Below are 20289 nucleotides of genomic sequence, written 5' to 3'. Positions count from 1 at the left end.
ATGATAAGTATGGGAGATGATGTGTTTGTCTTGATAATGCATTTCCCAGAGTGGGGAATGTAGGATGCTTAGAGGAAAGCACGGGGTAGGATGGCCATAAAGGATTCTTTTAAAGATGATTGTTTCCCAGGCTCCAAGGGCCTGGAGATGGAGGCCATCTGGATCTTGAGACAGTGTGTGTTACTGAGATGCCCACAATGTCCTTGTGGTGTGTTGTCCTTGGCTGGATGCCAGGTGCCTCCCCCCAACCTGAGCTGCTGTATCATTTGTATCATTCCACTCTTTAGACAAACATGGGGAAAAAATAAGCTGAAAAAACCCCACTTGTGATCCAAGATAAGGAGTCAGTGGTAAAGTATCTGCCTGACACTGGGAGTGTGATGACGTCATATGATCTTAATGTTACTGTCATTGATGGGAAGGGTAAGTAAAAGTAGGTTTGAGCCTTGAGGTGGGAAAGGAAGCGGTGTCATGTCCCAGAGGTTAATGTGGCAGTGGCACTGAGTAGGGCCTGTCTCTGTCCGTGTCAGAAGTTGCACTTGTGGAATCAAAGGAAAGCAAAAGGAGTTATTCTCTATCTCCAGTCAGCAGGTGATGTTCAGCCATTCCCAGGAAGCAGGCCCTCCAGCAGGGGTAGTGGTTGCTCTGTAAGACAATTGTTGTAAGGAACGAATGCCCCACCATCGTCCTCCTTTCTGTTAGCTTTTATAACTGAGCAAACATCATATGGTATGGAATATGCCTTTGGTCACTTCTGGTCAGCTGCCCTGGCTTTGTCCCCTCCTGAGATCTTGCTGACCTCTGGTGGTGATTGTTCCCCAGGCACTATTTAGTCCTTATTTCTATTGTTGGCTACTGATCATGCTGGTAACAGCTGTGGTTTCTTGTGGAAAAACTCTGTCCTCCTCCTCTTTGTTTCGCCTTTGCAAGAGAGGTGATGCCAGGTGTCATCTCCCAGGTATGTGGTTTCGATCTGTGAGGCTGAAGTATTACAAAACATGAAAGCTCAGTGGCCGAGTGTGCCTTCCACTGTGTGTATGATATCGTTGCTATGGTTTTTATGGTGCTTCCATTGGTGGGAACGGTTGTGGATATGTGTTCCTGGCTGGAGAAGTGGCGTGGCATACACATCAACCTCCTCAACCAAATTCTCCTATGCAGTAGATATGATTTGCTTTATTGGTGAGCTCCTCAACAATGTGTGTTGGTCTCTCTCAGCATGAAATCAATGTCCTTTGCTATTAGAGCTGTCCCAACATGACCTCAACAAAGACTGTTGCTCTCAGGTGTGTAACATTTCCATCTGAAATTGCCAAAGCATTGCCAGTCCTGAAGGGCCTGCTGCAGAGAGTTTGCTGGACACAGTGTATGTGATACCATTTGTATGCCTTTTATGGTGCTGTCATTGATGGGAAGGGGAAGCAAAAGTTGGACTGAACCTTGGGGTGGGAAAGAAACAGTGGCATGTCACAGAGGTGCATGTGGCAGTGACACTGAGAAGGGCCTGGCTTTCTTATGAAACCCTCTGTCCTCCTCCTCTTTCATTCTGCGTTGCAAGAGACATGATGCAGGGTGACAGCTGGGCCTTCCAGGTTTTCTCTCCCGGTGGTGTAATTTCTTGATTTTGTTTGGCTCTCCAGGGTAATTTTAAAAGTCAGAAAGGAAATACGGACTTTTGCTATGGTTTTCTTCCAAGTATGTTGTTACTGTAGTTTGTGGTGCAAAGTGTTCAGGCAGAGGCGTGTGACCCAAGACAGGTGTTAGAAACGGGCATTTTCTTTTCCTGCTGCCCCTTTCTGCCAGGTTGTGGACTGCATTGCTGGCCGGTGAAATGTCGTGTCATACTGTGGCCCGTTTTGATGTTCTTTCAACGTTTGATCAGCAGTGGCAACCTTAAAGAACCCATGTAAACCTTGTTTTCAACCAAAAAAATAAACATCCCCAGACTGTCCTACCCCCTTTGAGAACATCCATCACAGTGCTGTGCTTGTTCAGCATTTTGGTTGCTCTCTTACTGCATGAAGTCAATACCTACTGCCATTAGAGCTGTCCCGATATCATGGGTTTATGAAAGGCAGGTCCCGCTTGACTGACCTGATCTCCTTCTCTGACAACATGTCCTGCCTAGTGGGTGAGGCAAAGGCTGTGGGTGTTGTCTACCTGGGCTTTAGTAAAGCCTTTGATCTTGTTTCCCACAGCATTCTCCTGGAGAAACTGGCTGCTCGTGGCTTGGGTGGGTGTACTCTTTGCTGGGTAAAAGGCTGGCTGTCTGGCCAAGCCCAAAGAGGGGTGTTGAATGGATTTAAAACGAGTTGGGGGCTGGTCACAAGTGGTGTTCCCCAGGGTTCAGTACTGGGAGGGGGGCAGTTCTGTTTAACCTCTTTATCAGTGGTCTGTGTGACAGGATCAGGTTAAGTTTGCAGATGACAGCAAGCTGGGCAAAAGTGTGTATCTGGTTGAGGGTAGGAAGGCTCTGCAGAGGGATCCAGACAGGTTGGGCCAGTGGGCTGAGGCCCATTGTATGGGGTTCAACAAGGCTCAGTGCCAAGTCCTGCACTTGGGTCACAACAACCCTCGCAACACTGCAGGCTGTGGGAAGAGTGGCTGCAAAGCATCCCAGAGGAAAAGAACCTGGGAGCGTTGTTTGACGGCCGGCTGCATATGAACTGGCAGTGTGCCCAGGTGGCCCAGAAGGGCCCTAGCATCCTGGCTTGTATCAGAAATAGTGTGGCCATCAGGACAAGGGAAATGATTGCGCCCCTGTACTCGGCACTGATGAGGCTGCAGCTTGAATAACAGTGTTCAGTTTTGGGCCCCTCACTGTGAGAATGACATTGAGGTGCCAGAGTGAGTCCGAAGAAGAGCAATGAAGCTGGGGAAGGGTCAAGCCCAAGTCTTATGAGGAGCGGCTGAGGGAACTGGCATTGTTTGGTTTGGAGAAAAGGTGGCTTGGGAGACCTCTACAACTACCTGAGAGGAGGTTGTAGCAAGCTGAGTGTGGGTCTCTTTTTCTCAAGCAGCAAGTGATAGGATGAGAGTAAATGGCCTTAAGTGGTGCCAGAGGAGGTTTAGATTGCATATTAGGAAACAATTCTTCTCCTAAGAGTTGGTCAAGCATTGGAACAGGCTGCCCAGGGGAGTGGTTGTGTCACTGTCCCTGGAAGTATCTAAAAGATGTGGTGCTTAGAGACATGGTTTAGTGCTGGACTTGGCAGTGTTAGGTTAATGATTTGACTCGGTGGTGTCTAGGGTCTTGTGCAACACAAATGATTCTATGATCATCTTTGGAAATAGTATTGCTTGGCGGTGTGTAAGATTTCCATCTGAGACTGCTAAAGCATTGCGAAACACGAAGGGCAAGCTGCAGAGAGTCTGCTGGACACGGTGTATATGACACCGTCTGTATGCTTTTCCATAGTGCTCTCACTTACAAAAAGGGTCTGCAAAGCTGGGCTGAAAGGAAACTGGCATGTTTGTGGCCATGACTGTGGCAGTGGTGCTGAGTGGGGCCTGGGCGTCTCCTGATGCGAAGGGTGATCTTGAGCAGTGGGAAGACTTGCCTGAGGGAACTGGAAGTTTGATGTTCTCCATGCTGTTCCTGACAGGTGAGAAGTCATCTGCCATATGCAGCTTTGGTCACTTGCTTTTAATGGGGAATGGTGTTGGTCAAGCAGAAGCTTTTTCAAATTTGATCAGATTTGGCCAGCCTTCTCTGAATCTCTCTTTGGTTACCTCTTGTGGGAGAAGAGGATGGAGAATGTCTGATCATTCCTGACAGGAGATAAGAATATGAGAGGAGGATAGAGAATGTCTGAAGAGAGCTGTATGTGAGGAGGATGGAGAATGTCTGATCTGACAGGAGGTAAGAGAGCAACTGGGTCTTACAAAGGAAAGTAAGAAAGATAAACATGGATATCTAGCTAAAAGGTTTTTACATGCTTGTAATGATGTATAGCTATGCAAATGCATTAATGGTTTCCACCCTGAGCCTGGTGGTACATAGAGCTGGAATTTGTATCTGGGCTCAAAGATATAAATATGACCTTCTCTGCACAATTAAGTGTCTCTGGTTGCACCACAACCTGAGTCTGTGCATTCACATGCCAAAATATTTGCCCCCAAAATGGGGTTTGAGTAGGCGACTCATGGAGCCGGAACCAGTGGCGTGGCCCGACTGAACCAGCATCCATGGAAATTTTAACTTTATGCACCCGTGACCTACAATGAAGGTGAGCTGTCAGGAACCATGGGAGGGAAGTTATTCCGAGATCAGCAGCACAGCCTGGACCTATTGCAACAGCCGCTCAGAAATGAGCTGTGATGGGTCCGCAGATAGTGACTTTGTTAGGATGGATCCATCACAAAGTGCCAGACTTTCTGCCTGATGGCACTTTGCAAATTACTGCCTGACAAGCAGTTGGCAGACGATTGTATGCTGCTGCTGCAGAGGGGGACTCTGTGACGGGAAAGCATTTATCAACTTGGTGGCAAATCCTGACTACTCTTCACCAAGTGTTGACTAATTCTACTAACAGTGCTAAACCAGGGGAAGCTGTAAACTCCACTGATAGCGTGACTCTTCTCAACACACTGTCAATGATGGCGACTCTGTCCTCACCTCCCCTGCCCCCAAAGCTACCATCACCAGTTGCAGTGACCCTCACAGCACAGGACCAAGTGCAGGAACAGGACAACTCAGACAACGATTCCATTGACGCTATGAAACCTTTTGATCCAGGTCCTGTAGATGCAGAAAAGGAACCAGACCTTTTTCGTCCACCCACCCCCGCCACAAGTGGACTGTGTTTTTGGGGAGGGTGAAAGGGTGTCCAGGGGATCAGTGGCCTAAATGCAAGCGGGAAGCGATTAAGCGAGGGGATTTGAGAGTCACAATGGCATGTCCCAAATTTTATCGGCCAAATCAGTCTCCAGATTGGCAGCCTGTGCAATATGAGGCTTTAAAGAGTTAAGAAAAGCAGTGCAGGAAGGGGGGCTTCATAGTACATTCACTATCTCCCTTCTTGAAGCGATGGCAGTCTTGTACACTCGCGCCGCATGATTGGAGGTCATTGCTTCATATGGTACTAACTCTGACGCAGTATATGATGTGGTTATCTGATTTTTGTGAGCTGTGTGTAGTGGCCTTGATTGAAAACCTAAATCGGGGAATTGCTGTTAGCTATGAGCAGTTGGCTGGAGAAAATAATTATGCCGCTTTTGTGACTTAGGCAGGGTATCCCAGGGACACCTATTTGCAAATTAAGGAGGTGGCTATTAAGGCAGTCCGGAAAATACCAGAATCTGGGTATACCTCTAGCGAGTCATTTGCCACAGTCTTGCAGGGTCCTAGAGAGTCATACACTACCTTTATTGATCGGCTTCAAAATATTTTGCAACAACAAGTCGAGAATGAGGAAGCTCGAGGCTTACTTTGAAAGCAACTAGCATATGATAATGCCAATGAAGACTGCAAATGGGCATTGCAGCCCCTTCGCATCACAACCCTATGCTGTCAGACATGATAAGATCATGTCAAAATATAGGGACCGCAGGACATGTTAAACAACCCCACCATGTGTCAAGTGTTCCTAACACAGACTTCACAGCAGACTGTAATTCTCAGGTTGAGTTCTGGAATGCAGCATATTTTTGCTTCTCTAATCTCTTCTGTAGGTACAGCACACACTCTTAATAAGTTAGGCTGCTGGCTTGCTAAAGAAAGTAATATTACAAGCACTGCTCTTTCTGGCTTATTAGCAGATGTTGATTCTGTCCATCATGTGTCGCTATAGAACCGAGCTGCTATTGATTTTTGTATTGTTAGCACAGGGACATGGGTGTGAAGACTTCGATGGGATGTGTTGCATGAATCTGAGTGACCACTCTGAATCAACTCACCAAAGCATACAAAACTTAGAAGTCTAAACAAAAATCTGCAGCAGAGCAAGGGGTGGGATGCCTTTGGTCTCTTCTCATGACTGGGAAACTTCAGGCAGTGGATCAAAAGTATTGCAGAATTTATTATAATTGCCTTAACTGTCTTATTGATGTTTGGCTTCTGTCTCCCATGCCTTTTTTCCTGTATTCAGCGTTTAGTTAACTGTAACACAAATCAGGTCATGCTTACCCAGCTACACACAACCTTTGCCTTGTTGCAGTTAACAATAAAAAAAGGTGGAGACATGGGAGAGGAGGGTGGAGAATGTCTGAAAAGAGATGTTTGTGAGGAGGATGGAGAATGTCTGATCTGACAGGAGATGAGAACAACTGGGTCTTACAAAGGAAATTAAGAAAGATAAACATGGATATCTAGCCAAAAGGTGTTTACATGCTTGTAATGATATATAGCTATATAACTGCATGAACGACATGAGCCTGGTGGTATATAGAGCTGGAATTTTTATCTGGGCTCAAAGATATAAGTATGACCTTCCCTGCACAATAAAGTGTCTCTGGTTGCAACACAGTCTAAGACCATGCCTTCATACGTCACAACCTCTCTGCTCTCATTCTTGCCAGGGAGCAGAAGTGCCCTACATACTCAAGAAATCAGCAACACTTGCGTTTCAATACATTGGAATGGGATCCTATGGTTCTCTTCTCCTCTCATAGAAAATTGTATGTCCCTTATTTTCTTCTCTCACATTGACAATATGTTGGTAACAGTGGAGGAGATGAAATGCTGAATTTTGGCAGCTGTCAGGTGGCAGAGTTTCAGGCACTTGGGTGTCAGTGTGGAGGGTGGTTTCCCAGTCTTTGAACTGAAACTAACTTTAAGAAAATAGCCTTAGCTTTCTGGTGTCCCTCCTACTTCCCCTGTGATCACAGTGCATAAGGGAGCACTGTGCACTGCCCAGTGATATCAAGGCTTTTGCAGAATGTGGCTCGTTATGTCCCATCCACCTTCCAGAGAAATCTCTCATGATGTTAAGCCAAAGTGCCCCTTAGAACCAGTTCCTCTCCCCTAAACATGTTTCTTTTCTGAAGAAGCAACCAGTGATGCTACAGGTAAGTCACTCGTGAGTTTGAGAGACAGCTGTACTTCTGTTCCTGTATAGGCATGGTATCTTCATGTTGGATGGACTGAATGTTGCCTGGATTGGGAGCTGGACTCGGTGATTGCTTTGATTGGAGCAGCAAAGCAGCACTGCCTACTGTCATTCCTTTCTTGCTGGTTCTGGGCACAGAGTGAGCAAGTGACAGAGAGTACAGATGGAGGAGCGACCTTAAAGCGTTTCTCGGAGTGGATGTGTTGGGCATCGAGGGGATGTTCTAATGAAAATGCCATGGTTCTAACTTTGTGGCTTTTGACAGGTGGGTCGTGCTAATGAGTGAGAGGTATTCCATGGGTACTAATGCCCCTGGGTGCCGAGGTTCTTGCTGTGTTGTGCTGGCAGAGCATGCCAGCCTGAAAGGAGAAGCAAGAGCTTGACTTTCAGCGTGGATGTGGAAAATGAGGCCAGAAGAACAGCTCTTCATCAAGGTGTATGAAGAATGCTTGGGAGCCGTGTTTGCCCCATGCTTTTTCAGCTTTCTTGGAGAATTAGTATACTGGGCTCTGATGGGTTTGAGTTGCCGAGAGAGAGAGTCCCCCGGGTTGTTTGGGCTCACTGGAGCCTTTCTGCAGAGATGTCGAAGTACCTGGGCGTTGAGCTTGTGCTTCAGATGGTGGTGGATTCTCTTCCATGAGAGGACAGGGGCTGTGGAGTGCGGCCTTCTTCCAGAACGGGAGGTGCAGGAGCAGTCTGTCTTCAGGAGACTGGAAGAAAGCGGGAAGGTTGTTCTGGTCTGGAGAGGTGGAAGTCGTCAGGGAAGAGGAGTGAGAGCTCATGCCAAAGGTCAAGTCCGTGCTCGATGTGGAGGGTGGTGTAATCATACAGGAAACTTGTTGGTTAAGGAGGCAAAGCAGAGTCAAAGAGAGAAGCAGAAGAGAAAGGAGGGAGGGTCAGGACAACAAAAAGAAGACAAACAGAAAAGAGTGGAAGGAAGGAAGGAACAGTGCCAAGCAAGAAGAGCAAGCAATAGCTAAGCATGCAAAGGAAAGAAGAGCGGGAGTAAGGAGGAAAGGATTAGCGAGTTTATTAACATGGCACCAAGGCTATTGCTGTGCCCAGAAATGCGTTGAGCAGAGAACGGAGGAAAGGAAGGAGTGAGAAGTGGAAACCAGAAAGAAATAAAGGAAGATGCTAGGAAGAAATGGAGCAAGGCAGTAATTGAGGAAGGAAGATGACAAGGAGGAGAAAGAAAGAAAGAACCGATAAAGTAGATGACTAGCACGCACCGACCTTCCCTGTAGACTCCGACGGAGTTAGTCCCTAACAGCCTCCGCCTTGGTTAGTGTCCCTCTCTCCGGCACCGGTGGCCGGTAATTAGCGCTGATGGTCCGCAATTAGCGCGGATGGCCCCGGCATTGAGGGCCACCGCCGCGGCGGTGAGGGGACTGGCGATGAGCCAGCGTGGGGTAAAGGAGGGAGCATGGTGGAAAAAGAAGGGAAAGGGGCGTAAAGGAAAGGGCACGGAAGGCAAGAACGAAAAGGATAAGGGAGAGAAGGAGGAGGCGGAAGAGGCGGAAGGAGAAAAGAGCAGAAAGAGAAGAAAGGAACGAGGCAAGAGAAGGGAAGAAAAGGAATTGTGGGAAGAAAGAAGGGGACCGTACGAAATGAAACGTCAGAAAGAGGAGGAAGGCAGGCATGCAAGCCAAAGGCAGGCAGTGAGGAGACGGACAGCAAGAGGAAGAGGCGGGGGGAGCAGCCGAGCGAGCGGTGGGAGGTGGCCGGCGCGGGTCCGCGGTCGCTGTCGGGGAGCGTGCGAGGCGGCGGAGCAGCACACGGTGTCGCTGCAGGCTCAGGAACGGCGGCGGAGCGGCGCGTCGGCTCCGCCCCGGTGCGGCGGAGAGCCCGGCTGTGAGCGCGGGGGGGGCGGCGCGGCGCGGCGCGGTGCGGTCAGCAGAGCCGGCGCGTCCGGGCGGCGGCGGGGAGCCGTGCGGGGCCCGTGCGGGAAGGGCGGCGGGTGCGATGGGCGTGTGGTGGGCGCCGGCGGTGCGGGTGCTGGTGCTGCAGGCGGCCTGGGCGCTGGGCGGCGGGCAGGTGCGCTACTCGGTGCCGGAGGAAGCCAAGGCCGGGACGGTGGTGGGCCGCCTGGCGCAGGACCTGGGCCTGGAGGCGGGCGAGGCGGAGGCGCGGCGGCTGCGGCTGGTGGCGCAGGGCCGGCGGGCGAGCGTGGAGGTGAGCGGGGCGAGCGGGGCGCTGGTGGTGAGCTCGCGGCTGGACCGGGAGGAGCTGTGCGGGAAGAGCGCGCCGTGCGCCCTGCGCCTGGAGGTGCTGGTGGAGCGGCCGCTGCGCGTCTTCCACGTGGAGCTGGAGGTCACCGACATCAACGACAACGCCCCGCTCTTCCCCGCCGCCCGCAAAAACCTCAGCATCGCGGAATTCACCACGCTGCCGGGGTCCCGGTTCCCGCTGGAGGGCGCGTCGGATGCAGATATCGGAGCCAACGCGCAGCTCTCCTATGCGCTCAGCCCCAACGAGCATTTCGCTCTGGATTTGCATCGCAGTGAAGAGTACCGAGAATCTCTGTTCCTGGTTCTTGCGAAACCGCTGGACCGCGAGTCGGTGGCTGTGCACCGTCTGGTGCTGACGGCGAGTGACGGGGGCCGGCCGCCGCTGACGGGCACGGTGGAGCTGGTTATCTCGGTACTGGACGCCAACGACAACGCGCCCCAGTTCAACCAGTCGGTATATAAAGCGCAGCTGCTGGAGAGCGCTACCGAGGGGACGCTGGTGGCGCGGGTGAACGCCACGGATCCGGACGAGGGAAGCAACAGGGAAATGACTTTTACATCAAACAATGTTTTTCCCCTAAAGGGGTTAAATTTTTTTATTTTAAATCCGAAGTCGGGTGAGATCCGTCTGACGGGCGCCCTGGACTTTGAAGACGTGCATTTACACGAGATACAAATCGAAGCGAGAGACAAAGGTTCCCTCCCATTGTCGGGTCACTGCAGCGTGGAGCTGGAGGTGCTGGACGTGAACGACAACGCGCCGGAGGTGTGGGTGACGTCGCTGTCGGTGCCGGTGCCGGAGGACGCGGCGGTGGGGACGGTGGTGGCGCTGCTGAGCGTGTCGGACCGGGACTCGGGGGCGAACGGTCGCGTGCGGTGCGCGGTGTGGCCGGCGTCGCCGTTCGGGCTGGTGGCGACGTTCGCGGGCTCGTACTCGCTGGTGCTGCGGGAGGCGCTGGACCGCGAGCGGGTGGCGGAGTACGAGGTGGAGGTGCGGGCGGAGGACGGCGGGGCGCCGCCGCTGCGCGCCAGCCGCGGGGTGCGCGTGCCGGTGTCGGACGTGAACGACAACGCGCCGGCGTTCGCGCAGGCCGTGTACACGGTGCTGGCGCGGGAGAACAACGCGGCGGGCGCGGAGCTGGCGCGGCTGTGGGCGCGGGACCCGGACGAGGCGGGCAACGGGCGCGTGAGCTACTCGGTGGCGGAGGGCGGCGGCGGCGCGGTGTCGGGCGGGGTGTGGCGGTCGGCGTCGAGCTACGTGTCGGTGGACGCGGAGAGCGGTCGGCTGTGGGCGCTGCAGCCGCTGGACTACGAGGAGCTGCAGGTGCTGCAGTTCGAGGTGCGGGCGGTGGACGCGGGGGAGCCGCCGCTGTGCGGCAACGCGACGGTGCAGCTCTTCGTGGTGGACGAGAACGACAACGCGCCGGCGCTGCTGCCTCCTGCCGGCGGCGGGCCGGGCCCCGGGGCCGCGGGCGAGGCGGCGTCGGGGCCGGGCTCGGGGGCGCTGTGGGCGTGGGCGGCGTGGGGGGCGCCGGCGGGGCAGGTGGTGGCGAAGATCCGCGCGGTGGACGCGGACTCGGGCTACAACGCGTGGCTGCGCTACGAGCTGTGGGAGCCGCGGGGGAAGGGCCCGTTCCGCGTGGGGCTGTACAGCGGCGAGGTGAGCACGGCGCGGGCGCTGGAGGAGGCGGACGGCCCGCGGCAGCGGCTGGTCATCGTGGTGCGGGACCACGGGGAGCCGGCGCGCTCGGTCACGGCCACGCTGAGCGTGTCGCTGGTGGAGGGCGCCGAGGCGGCGCTGGCGGCCGCGGGCTCGTCGGGGCCGGGGCCGGGGCTGCGTGCGGCCGCGGGCGCGGAGGGCGACGCGGCGGCGGCGGCGGCGGCGTCGACGAACGTGTGGCTGGTGGTGGCCATCTGCGCGGTGTCGAGCCTGTTCCTGCTGGCCGTGGTGCTGTACGGGGCGTCGCGGTGGGCGCCGCGGGCGGCCGTGCTGTCGGGGCCCGGGCCGGCGACGCTGGTGTGCGCCAGCGAGGTGGGGAGCTGGTCGTACTCGCAGCGCCAGAGCCGGAGCCTGTGCGTGACGGACGGCGCGGGCAAGAGCGACCTGATGGTTTTCAGCCCCAACTTCCCGCCGCCGCCCGGCCCCGCGGCGAAGGAGACGCAGCCGGAGCCGCCCGCTCTGCTGGACACGGTCAGTGCCCCCCGCTTCCCCGCCCCTTCCCGCGACGCCCCTGCCCCTCTGTCGCCCTTGTCGCCCGCCCCCCTGGCCGGCGGTGGCGGTGGCCATGCTCAGCCCCCGGTGCCCGAGGGTGGTGGTCGCTGAGCAGGTGCTGGAGGCTCCTGACGGGACCGTTGCACCTGCCTTTGTGTCCTTGCCGGAGCCCCTTGACTCTTGGGGTACGGGAGGAATGAAGATCTGGCCGCACCCTGCAGCAGTTCTTGTCCACAGCTGAGGTTTGCTCATCAGCGTTTGGGTTTTTCTGTCAGAGGCTGGAATGAACGCCATTGCTGTTTAGAGCTGTTGCGACATGACCTTTAGGAAGAGTATTGCTCCCAGGGCTGCCCCATTTCCATCTGAGCTGGCTGAGGCATTGCCGAGCATGAAGAGTCCGCAGTAGAGCATCTGCCCGATATTGTGTGTGTGATGCCTTTCTGTGTTCTTTATGCATTTCCCAGAGTGGGGAATGTAGGATGCCTAGAGGAAAGCACGGGGCAGGATGGCCATAAAGGATTTTTTTAAAGATGATTGTTTCCCAGGCTCCAAGGGCCTGGAGATGGAGGCCATCTGGATCTTGAGACAGTGTGTGTTACTGAGATGCCCACAATGTCCTTGTGGTGTGTTGTCCTTGGCTGGATGCCAGGTGCCTCCTCGAACTACTGTGTCATTCCTATCTACAGTCAAACACAGGGAGAAAACGAGCTGAAAAAACCCCCTTGTGATCCAAGATAAGGAGTCAGCAGTAAAGTATCTGCCTGACACTGTGTGTGTGTGATGCCTTCATATGTTCTTAATGTTGCTGTCATTGATGGGAAGGGTAAGCAAAAGTAGGTTTGAGCCTTGAGGTGAGAAAGGAAACTATTTCATGTCCCAGAAGTGAATGTGGCAGTGGCACTGAGTAGGGCCTGTCCTTTTCAATATCAAAAGTCGCACATGTGGAATCCAAGGAAAGCAAATGGAGTTATTTTCTACCTCCAGTCAGCAGGGGATGTTCAGGCACTTCCCAGGAAGCAGGCCCTCATTCGGAGTAGTGGTTGCTCTGTAAGAGGAATATCATAAATAACTAATGCCCCACCATCGTCCTCCTTTCTGTTAGCTTTTATATCTGAGCAAGCATCATATTGTATGGAATATGCCTTTGGTCACTTTGGGTCATGTGCCCTGGATATGTCCCCTCACAAGATCTTTCCCACCTGTAGCCTTCTGGTGAGAGTGTGGGGAAAGGTTGGAGAGACAGCTTTGGTGCTGTGCAAGCACTGCTCAGCAGTAGTCAAAACAGTGGTGTTTTACCACTGCCTTTCTATCTACCAACAGAAGCACAGCACTATGAGGGCTGCTGTGAGGCTCAGCCAGACCCAATAGAGTTGTCTGAGGTTCTGAAGATGTCACACCACAGTGTCCCTGGTGCTGCTGCCTGCCTGACATAGGCAAAGTGTTGGTAAGAGGTGATGAAATGCAGACTGCTGAATGTTGTCTGATGAACGTTTTCACTGCTGTCTTGGGAAGGGTGTTGTGGGAGGTTAGTGCTTCAACCTCTGTCCTTGTGTGCTGTTTTTCATCTATAAGTAGATTCCGCACCGCTGATGCTTCCATGGTGGTTCCATGGTCATCCTTAGTTAGGATTTGTAAGGGCACGTGATGAGGTGGATGTAACCTTTGTGGTCTTGACTTCCCCTGCTTGTGCAGTTGCACATTGGCTTTGGTAGGAACGTGTGTGTGTGATGTGCCATTGCACGCACAGCTCATTCTGATGTGTGCATGTTCAGAGAAAAGCCTGCAGAGCAGCCCAGCTCTGGTTTTAGGTGGCACAAATCCCCCCACCTGGTTGACATGGTGAGATCACTTGCGCTTCAGCCTCTGGTGTGGTTCTGTCCAAGAATAAGATCTGTGTGGAGTGGGATCAGAGGTGTCAGAGCTCTGATCGCAGAATCCTTAAGAACTCCATTTCTATATGAAATTGCTGAAAAAGCACAAAGCATCCAGGCAGATTCCGTCTGCTGTCCTTGTGTAATCATGGTCATCTACAGGAGTTTCCACAGCCATTGATGTTGCCGTGTTGGTTCCTCGATCCTCCTCAGGCAGGATTTTAACAGGGAGGTAAGGAGGTGTGTGTGACCTGTGGGTGCTCAACTTTCCCTACTCGTCTGGTCTCAGCAGAGATGGTGTGTCCTCTTGCCAGTGTTGACTCATTCTGATACGTGCACATAGACACGAAACCCTGCACAGCAGCACAGCTCTGGTGTTGTGTCGTGGAAATTCTCCCACCCAACTGATATTTTGGGTGTGCTTGCGTTTCAGCCTTTGGTGTGGTTCTCTCAAGGAATAAAATCCCTGCAGAGTGGGATCTGAGGTGTCCCAGCTGTAATCACAGACACTCTAAAAACGTGCAGCTCTGTGGTGTTTCCATTGGAGATTGCTGAGAAGGCAGAAGGCTTCCGGGTGCAGTTCATGTGTCTGGGAAGAGTCTGCCAGGCACTGTGTGGCTTTGCATTCCTCCATAGTTTCTTTCTGCCAGTTGTGAGGGAAGGTGAGGATGTGCAAAGGCCTGGGTTGTGCTCAGAGTGGGGTTTAGAGCTGGGGCGTGTTGTTGGGTTAGAGCAGTATCTGGGTCTTGCCGTTGTGATCCTGCTAGTGGCACCGAGTAGGGCCTGGTCATGTGTTAAGGGTGAGGGTGACTTTGAGCGGGGAAGAGGGTTGCCTGGGGGGAATGGAGATGCTGGGTTGAACACGGCCTGTGTCATTGTGGAAGGACTGGAGAATGTCTGCTCAGCCCTGGAGATGACATTTGCCATGGCACGGGACAGAGTATATTCCAGTAGAAATCCTTGAGAAGACTCCCAGCACACTCTGCTACTTTCCCACAACCTTCTCGGGACCTCCAGAAGTTCCACATATGGTAAGGCACTGGTGATCTTTGTGGTATTACTGATTGTTAAGTCTCATGATAGACATGCCTTTAGTTCCTTTCTTTTGACATGGAATGTTACTGGTCAAAAGGAAAATTTTGCACATTTTGGTCACGGAGCCACCCTTCACCAAATGTCTCCTTGTTATCTTTCTGCTCTGAGTCTTGCTAGGCAGGAGAAGAAGTTCTCTCTCTATTCAAGATGTTGGCAGTCCTTGGGTTTCAGTACGGTGAAATGGGTCCCTTTGGTTTCCTTCTCTGCTCTTACCAAAACCTCCCACCCTTTTGTGTTTTTCTTCTCTCTCATTGGCAGTGTGTTGGTAATGGTTGGTGAGATGCAGCCTGCTGAGTTCTGCAGCTGTCAGTCAGGTTGCAGATATTTCAGTGGTTGGCCATCAGTGTAAGATGTTGCTTTTCCCACTCTCTGGAGCTGAGGTTGACATTCACAAAATGTCCTTGGCTTTCACGTCTCCCTCTTGCTTCCGCTGTGATAGCAGTACATAATGGAGCACTATGCACTGTTGAGCGGTTTCAAAGCTTTTGGAGAACTATAGTAGTTTCTTTCTTGACAGAAATCACTGTTAATTGTAAGGTAAAATGTCTCTCAGAGCCAGCTGGCCTGTCCTGAAAGTGTTTCTTTTCCAGAAGAAGCAACCACGAATTCTACAGGTGAGTTTCTTGTACCTAAAGAGGCTGTGTTTGAGATATTGTACTTTTGTTCCCGTTCAGCCGTGGTACCTTCATGTTGGGTCAACCAAATGTGTCCTGGATCGTAATGCCTATAAGTTTGGACAGCAAAGCACCGCCACCTGCTTTTCTTCCTGCTTCTGCTGCTTGCAGGAACAGCATGAGCTGATGGCAGAAGGACAGATGGGGAGGACCCCAGTGCGTTTCTGGGAGTGGATGTGTTTAGCATAGATGGGATTTCATATCCAAACCTCTGTGGTCTTCCCTTCGTGGCGTTTGTTTGGCTGAGTGACGCATGGCTCACATTAATGATGGAGTTCATGGGTACCAAGGTTCTTGGAGTGTTGTTCTGGCAGTGCGCGCCTGCCTGCAAGAAGAGGCAAGGGCTTGACACGTGCTGAGCAGCTGGAAAAAATAGCTCTTCATCGGGGTGCAGGGAGAGTGCTTGGGAGCTGTGGTTGTGCCATGCTTTTTCAGCCTTCTTGGAGGATTGTTTGCTGGGCTGGATTTCCCGAAGGGAAGACTGCCCTGGATTTCCTGAACTCTTTGGAGCCTGTTTCATGGAGGTCTGAGGACCTGGGCCTTGGGCTTTTGTCTCTGATGGCGGTGGATTCTGTTTTGATGTGGCAGAGCTGTTCTTTGCCATGTGATGGCCTTGCTGTGTTGTTTGATGGTTCCTTGAGAGGACTGACGGCTGCAGAGAGTGTTCTTTTTTCCTGAAGGTGAGAGGTGGTGAAGGGGAAGCCCCCCTGTCTTGCATAGACTGGAGAAAAGGAGGAATGACGTTCCCCACCCAGATGGCTGGCAGGCAGAAGGGAAGAGTCATGAGAGTTCTTGTGAAAAAGCATGTTCGTCCTTGATATCGAGCGCGGTGTAGGCATGTAGAAAACATTTTGTTAACGGCAAAAATGAAAAGAAGAAACAAATATGGAAGCAGCAATGTGGAAGCAAGGGTAGGGCAGGTCAGGTAAAAAAGAAGAAACAGGAGGGGATGGAAAAGCAGACGAAAAAGAAAAAAGATGAAGCGAGAGGAAGTGAGAAAGGAAGGAGAGGAAGGACTGTATGCAAGGAAGAAGCAAGCATGTAAGATAGAAGGAAGAGAAAGAATGGAAAGAAGGAAGAGATGGTATGGGAGATGACCAGCATCACCGCCGTTATATCTGCATGCCGAATGGAGGTGAGGAGCTCGGCATCCTGGGTGCTCCAAGGCGCTGTGCAAGGCTTGATGAAAGGTGGTGAGGAAGAGGAATGGGAGCTCATGCCTGAGAGGGCATGTCCGTGCTGCATGGGGTGAGGGTGATGTAGTCATCTAGAAAAGATGTTGGTGAAGGAGCCAAGGAAGAGACAAAGAGAGGACAGGGACGAGAAGGTGGAAGAAGAGCAGGAAGGAAGGAAAAATGTAGAGAAAGTGAAGGAAACGAGAACGAAGCAAGCAACAGAGAGAAAGAAGATAAAGGATGATAAGATGGATGAGTTTATTAGCATGCCCGATCGCTCTGGATTGCCGGACACAGAAAGGCGGGGAGGGACATAAAGGGAGAGATAACGAAAGGACGAAAGAGTGGAAGAGAGGAAGTGAGTAAGGAAGGAAGAAAGATGACAAAGACGGGAATGATGAAGAAACCATTTAAGCAGATGACCAGGGCGCGCCGATGTTACCTTGCAGGGGTATCGCAGAAAAAAGGTGAAAGAGAAGGAAGGAAACTATGGGAGTAAAAAGCAAGGAAGAAAGGAAGGGCTGATGAGAAGATGTCCAGCACAGGACGACAACACCTGTAGACGCTGCACGGCTTCGGTCCTTAACAGCCTCCGCCTTGGTTAGTGTCCCTCTCTCCGGCACCGGTGGCCGGTAATTAGCGCTGATGGTCCGCAATTAGCGCTGATTGCCCCGGCATTGAGGGCCACCGCCGCGGCGGTGAGGGGACTGGCGATGTGCCACGTGGGGTAAAGGAGGGGGCATGGTGGAAAAAGAAGGGAAAGGGGAGTAAAGGAAAGGGCACGGAAGGCAAGAACGAAAAGGATAAGGGAGAGAAGGAGGAGGCGGAAGAGGCGGAAGGAGAAAAGAGCAGAAAGAGAAGAAAGGAACGAGGCAAGAGAAGGGAAGAAAAGGAATTGTGGGAAGAAAGAAGGGGACCGTACGAAATGAAGCGGCAGAAAGAGGAGGAAGAGGAGGAAGGCAGGCATGCAAGCCAAAGGCAGGCAGTGAGGAGACGGACAGCAAGAGGAAGAGGCGGGAGGAGCAGCCGAGCGAGCGGTGGGAGGTGGCCGGCGCGGGTCCGCGGTCGCTGTCGGGGAGCGTGCGAGGCGGCGGAGCAGCACACGGTGTCGCTGCAGGCTCAGGAACGGCGGCGGAGCGGCGCGTCGGCTCCGCCCCGGTGCGGCGGAGAGCCCGGCTGTGAGCGCGGGGGGGGCGGCGCGGCGCGGCGCGGTGCGGTCAGCAGAGCCGGCGCGTCCGGGCGGCGGCGGGGAGCCGTGCGGGGCCCGTGCGGGAAGGGCGGCGGGAGCGATGGGCGTGTGGTGGGCGCCGGCGGTGCGGGTGCTGGTGCTGCAGGCGGCCTGGGCGCTGGGCGGCGGGCAGGTGCGCTACTCGGTGCCGGAGGAAGCCAAGGCCGGGACGGTGGTGGGCCGCCTGGCGCAGGACCTGGGCCTGGAGGCGGGCGAGGCGGAGGCGCGGCGGCTGCGGCTGGTGGCGCAGGGCCGGCGGGCGAGCGTGGAGGTGAGCGGGGCGAGCGGGGCGCTGGTGGTGAGCTCGCGGCTGGACCGGGAGGAGCTGTGCGGGAAGAGCGCGCCGTGCGCCCTGCGCCTGGAGGTGCTGGTGGAGCGGCCGCTGCGCGTCTTCCACGTGGAGCTGGAGGTCACCGACATCAACGACAACGCCCCGCTCTTCCCCGCCGCCCGCAAAAACCTCAGCATCGCGGAATTCACCACGCTGCCGGGGTCCCGGTTCCCGCTGGAGGGCGCGTCGGATGCAGATATCGGAGCCAACGCGCAGCTCTCCTATGCGCTCAGCCCCAACGAGCACTTCACCTTGGATTTGCAAAAATCGAATGATCGAAATGTAGTACCCGATCTTCTTTTAACGAAACCGCTGGACCGCGAGTCGGTGGCTGTGCACCGTCTGGTGCTGACGGCTAGTGACGGGGGCCGGCCGCCGCTGACGGGCACGGTGGAGCTGGTGATTTCGGTGCTGGACACCAACGACAACGCGCCCCAGTTCAACCAGTCGGTGTATAAAGCGCAGCTGCCGGAGAGCGCTACCGAGGGGACGCTGGTGGCGCGGGTGAACGCCACGGATCCGGACGAGGGAGTTAACAGTGAGGTGACATATACTGTTACCAGTTTCATTCCCCCGAGTGGAAGAGATGTGATTACCGTGAATCCGATTACAGGGGAGATCCGTCTGACGGGCGCCCTGGACTTTGAAGACGTCAGTGTATTTGATTTCCGTATTGAAGCCAGAGACAAAGGCTGGCCGCCGCTGTCGGGTCACTGCAGCGTGGAGCTGGAGGTGCTGGACGTGAACGACAACGCGCCGGAGGTGTGGGTGACGTCGCTGTCGGTGCCGGTGCCGGAGGACGCGGCGGTGGGGACGGTGGTGGCGCTGCTGAGCGTGTCGGACCGGGACTCGGGGGCGAACGGTCGCGTGCGGTGCGCGGTGTGGCCGGCGTCGCCGTTCGGGCTGGTGGCGACGTTCGCGGGCTCGTACTCGCTGGTGCTGCGGGAGGCGCTGGACCGGGAGCGGGTGGCGGAGTACGAGGTGGAGGTGCGGGCGGAGGACGGCGGGGCGCCGCCGCTGCGCGCCAGCCGCGGGGTGCGCGTGCCGGTGTCGGACGTGAACGACAACGCGCCGGCGTTCGCGCAGGCCGTGTACACGGTGCTGGCGCGGGAGAACAACGCGGCGGGCGCGGAGCTGGCGCGGCTGTGGGCGCGGGACCCGGACGAGGCGGGCAACGGGCGCGTGAGCTACTCGGTGGCGGAGGGCGGCGGCGGCGCGGTGTCGGGCGGGGTGTGGCGGTCGGCGTCGAGCTACGTGTCGGTGGACGCGGAGAGCGGTCGGCTGTGGGCGCTGCAGCCGCTGGACTACGAGGAGCTGCAGGTGCTGCAGTTCGAGGTGCGGGCGGTGGACGCGGGGGAGCCGCCGCTGTGCGGCAACGCGACGGTGCAGCTCTTCGTGGTGGACGAGAACGACAACGCGCCGGCGCTGCTGCCTCCTGCCGGCGGCGGGCCGGGCCCCGGGGCCGCGGGCGAGGCGGCGTCGGGGCCGGGCTCGGGGGCGCTGTGGGCGTGGGCGGCGTGGGGGGCGCCGGCGGGGCAGGTGGTGGCGAAGATCCGCGCGGTGGACGCGGACTCGGGCTACAACGCGTGGCTGCGCTACGAGCTGTGGGAGCCGCGGGGGAAGGGCCCGTTCCGCGTGGGGCTGTACAGCGGCGAGGTGAGCACGGCGCGGGCGCTGGAGGAGGCGGACGGCCCGCGGCAGCGGCTGGTCATCGTGGTGCGGGACCACGGGGAGCCGGCGCGCTCGGTCACGGCCACGCTGAGCGTGTCGCTGGTGGAGGGCGCCGAGGCGGCGCTGGCGGCCGCGGGCTCGTCGGGGCCGGGGCCGGGGCTGCGTGCGGCCGCGGGCGCGGAGGGCGACGCGGCGGCGGCGGCGGCGGCGGCGTCGACGAACGTGTGGCTGGTGGTGGCCATCTGCGCGGTGTCGAGCCTGTTCCTGCTGGCCGTGGTGCTGTACGGGGCGTCGCGGTGGGCGCCGCGGGCGGCCGTGCTGTCGGGGCCCGGGCCGGCGACGCTGGTGTGCGCCAGCGAGGTGGGGAGCTGGTCGTACTCGCAGCGCCAGAGCCGGAGCCTGTGCGTGACGGACGGCGCGGGCAAGAGCGACCTGATGGTTTTCAGCCCCAACTTCCCGCCACCGCCCGGCCCCGCGGCGAAGGAGACGCAGCCGGAGCCGCCCGCTCTGCTGGACACGGTCAGTGCCCCCCCCTTCCCCGCCCCTTCCCGCGACACCCCTGCCCCTCTGTCGCCCTTGTCGCCCGCCCCCCTGGCCGGCGGTGGCGGTGGCCGTGCTCAGCCCCCGGTGCCCGAGGGTGGTGGTCGCTGGGCAGGTGCTGGAGGCTCCTGACGGGACCGTTGCACCTGCCTTTGTGTCCTTGCCGGAGCCCCTTGACTCTTGGGGTACGGGAGGAGTGAAGATCTGGCCGC

At 55.6% G+C, this 20289-nt stretch overlaps 2 protein-coding genes across 2 annotated transcripts in view; one reads left to right on the top strand and one right to left on the bottom strand.

Moving 5' to 3' along the window:
- LOC119152925 overlaps positions 1–17585 on the bottom strand; it is a 25320-nt gene extending 7735 nt beyond the window's left edge. The window contains exon 1 of the mRNA XM_037398725.1: positions 16715–17585. The gene's annotated coding sequence lies outside the window, so the exon portion shown is untranslated. The remainder of the gene's footprint in view (positions 1–16714) is intronic.
- On the top strand, positions 228–20289 carry LOC119152922 (protocadherin alpha-3-like). The gene is made up of 2 exons (XM_037398721.1): positions 228–9975; positions 18558–20289. Exons 1-2 carry the CDS (start codon positions 9015–9017, stop codon positions 20207–20209), a joined length of 2613 nt encoding a protein of 870 aa, XP_037254618.1. The 5' UTR covers positions 228–9014; the 3' UTR covers positions 20210–20289.

The sequence above is a fragment of the Falco rusticolus genome, chromosome 8, assembly GCF_015220075.1.
Source record: "Falco rusticolus isolate bFalRus1 chromosome 8, bFalRus1.pri, whole genome shotgun sequence".
NCBI classification, from domain to species: Eukaryota; Metazoa; Chordata; class Aves; order Falconiformes; family Falconidae; genus Falco; species Falco rusticolus.
The sequence above is the reverse complement of the archived record's forward strand: the minus strand, read 5'-3'. Positions and strand labels throughout refer to the sequence as shown.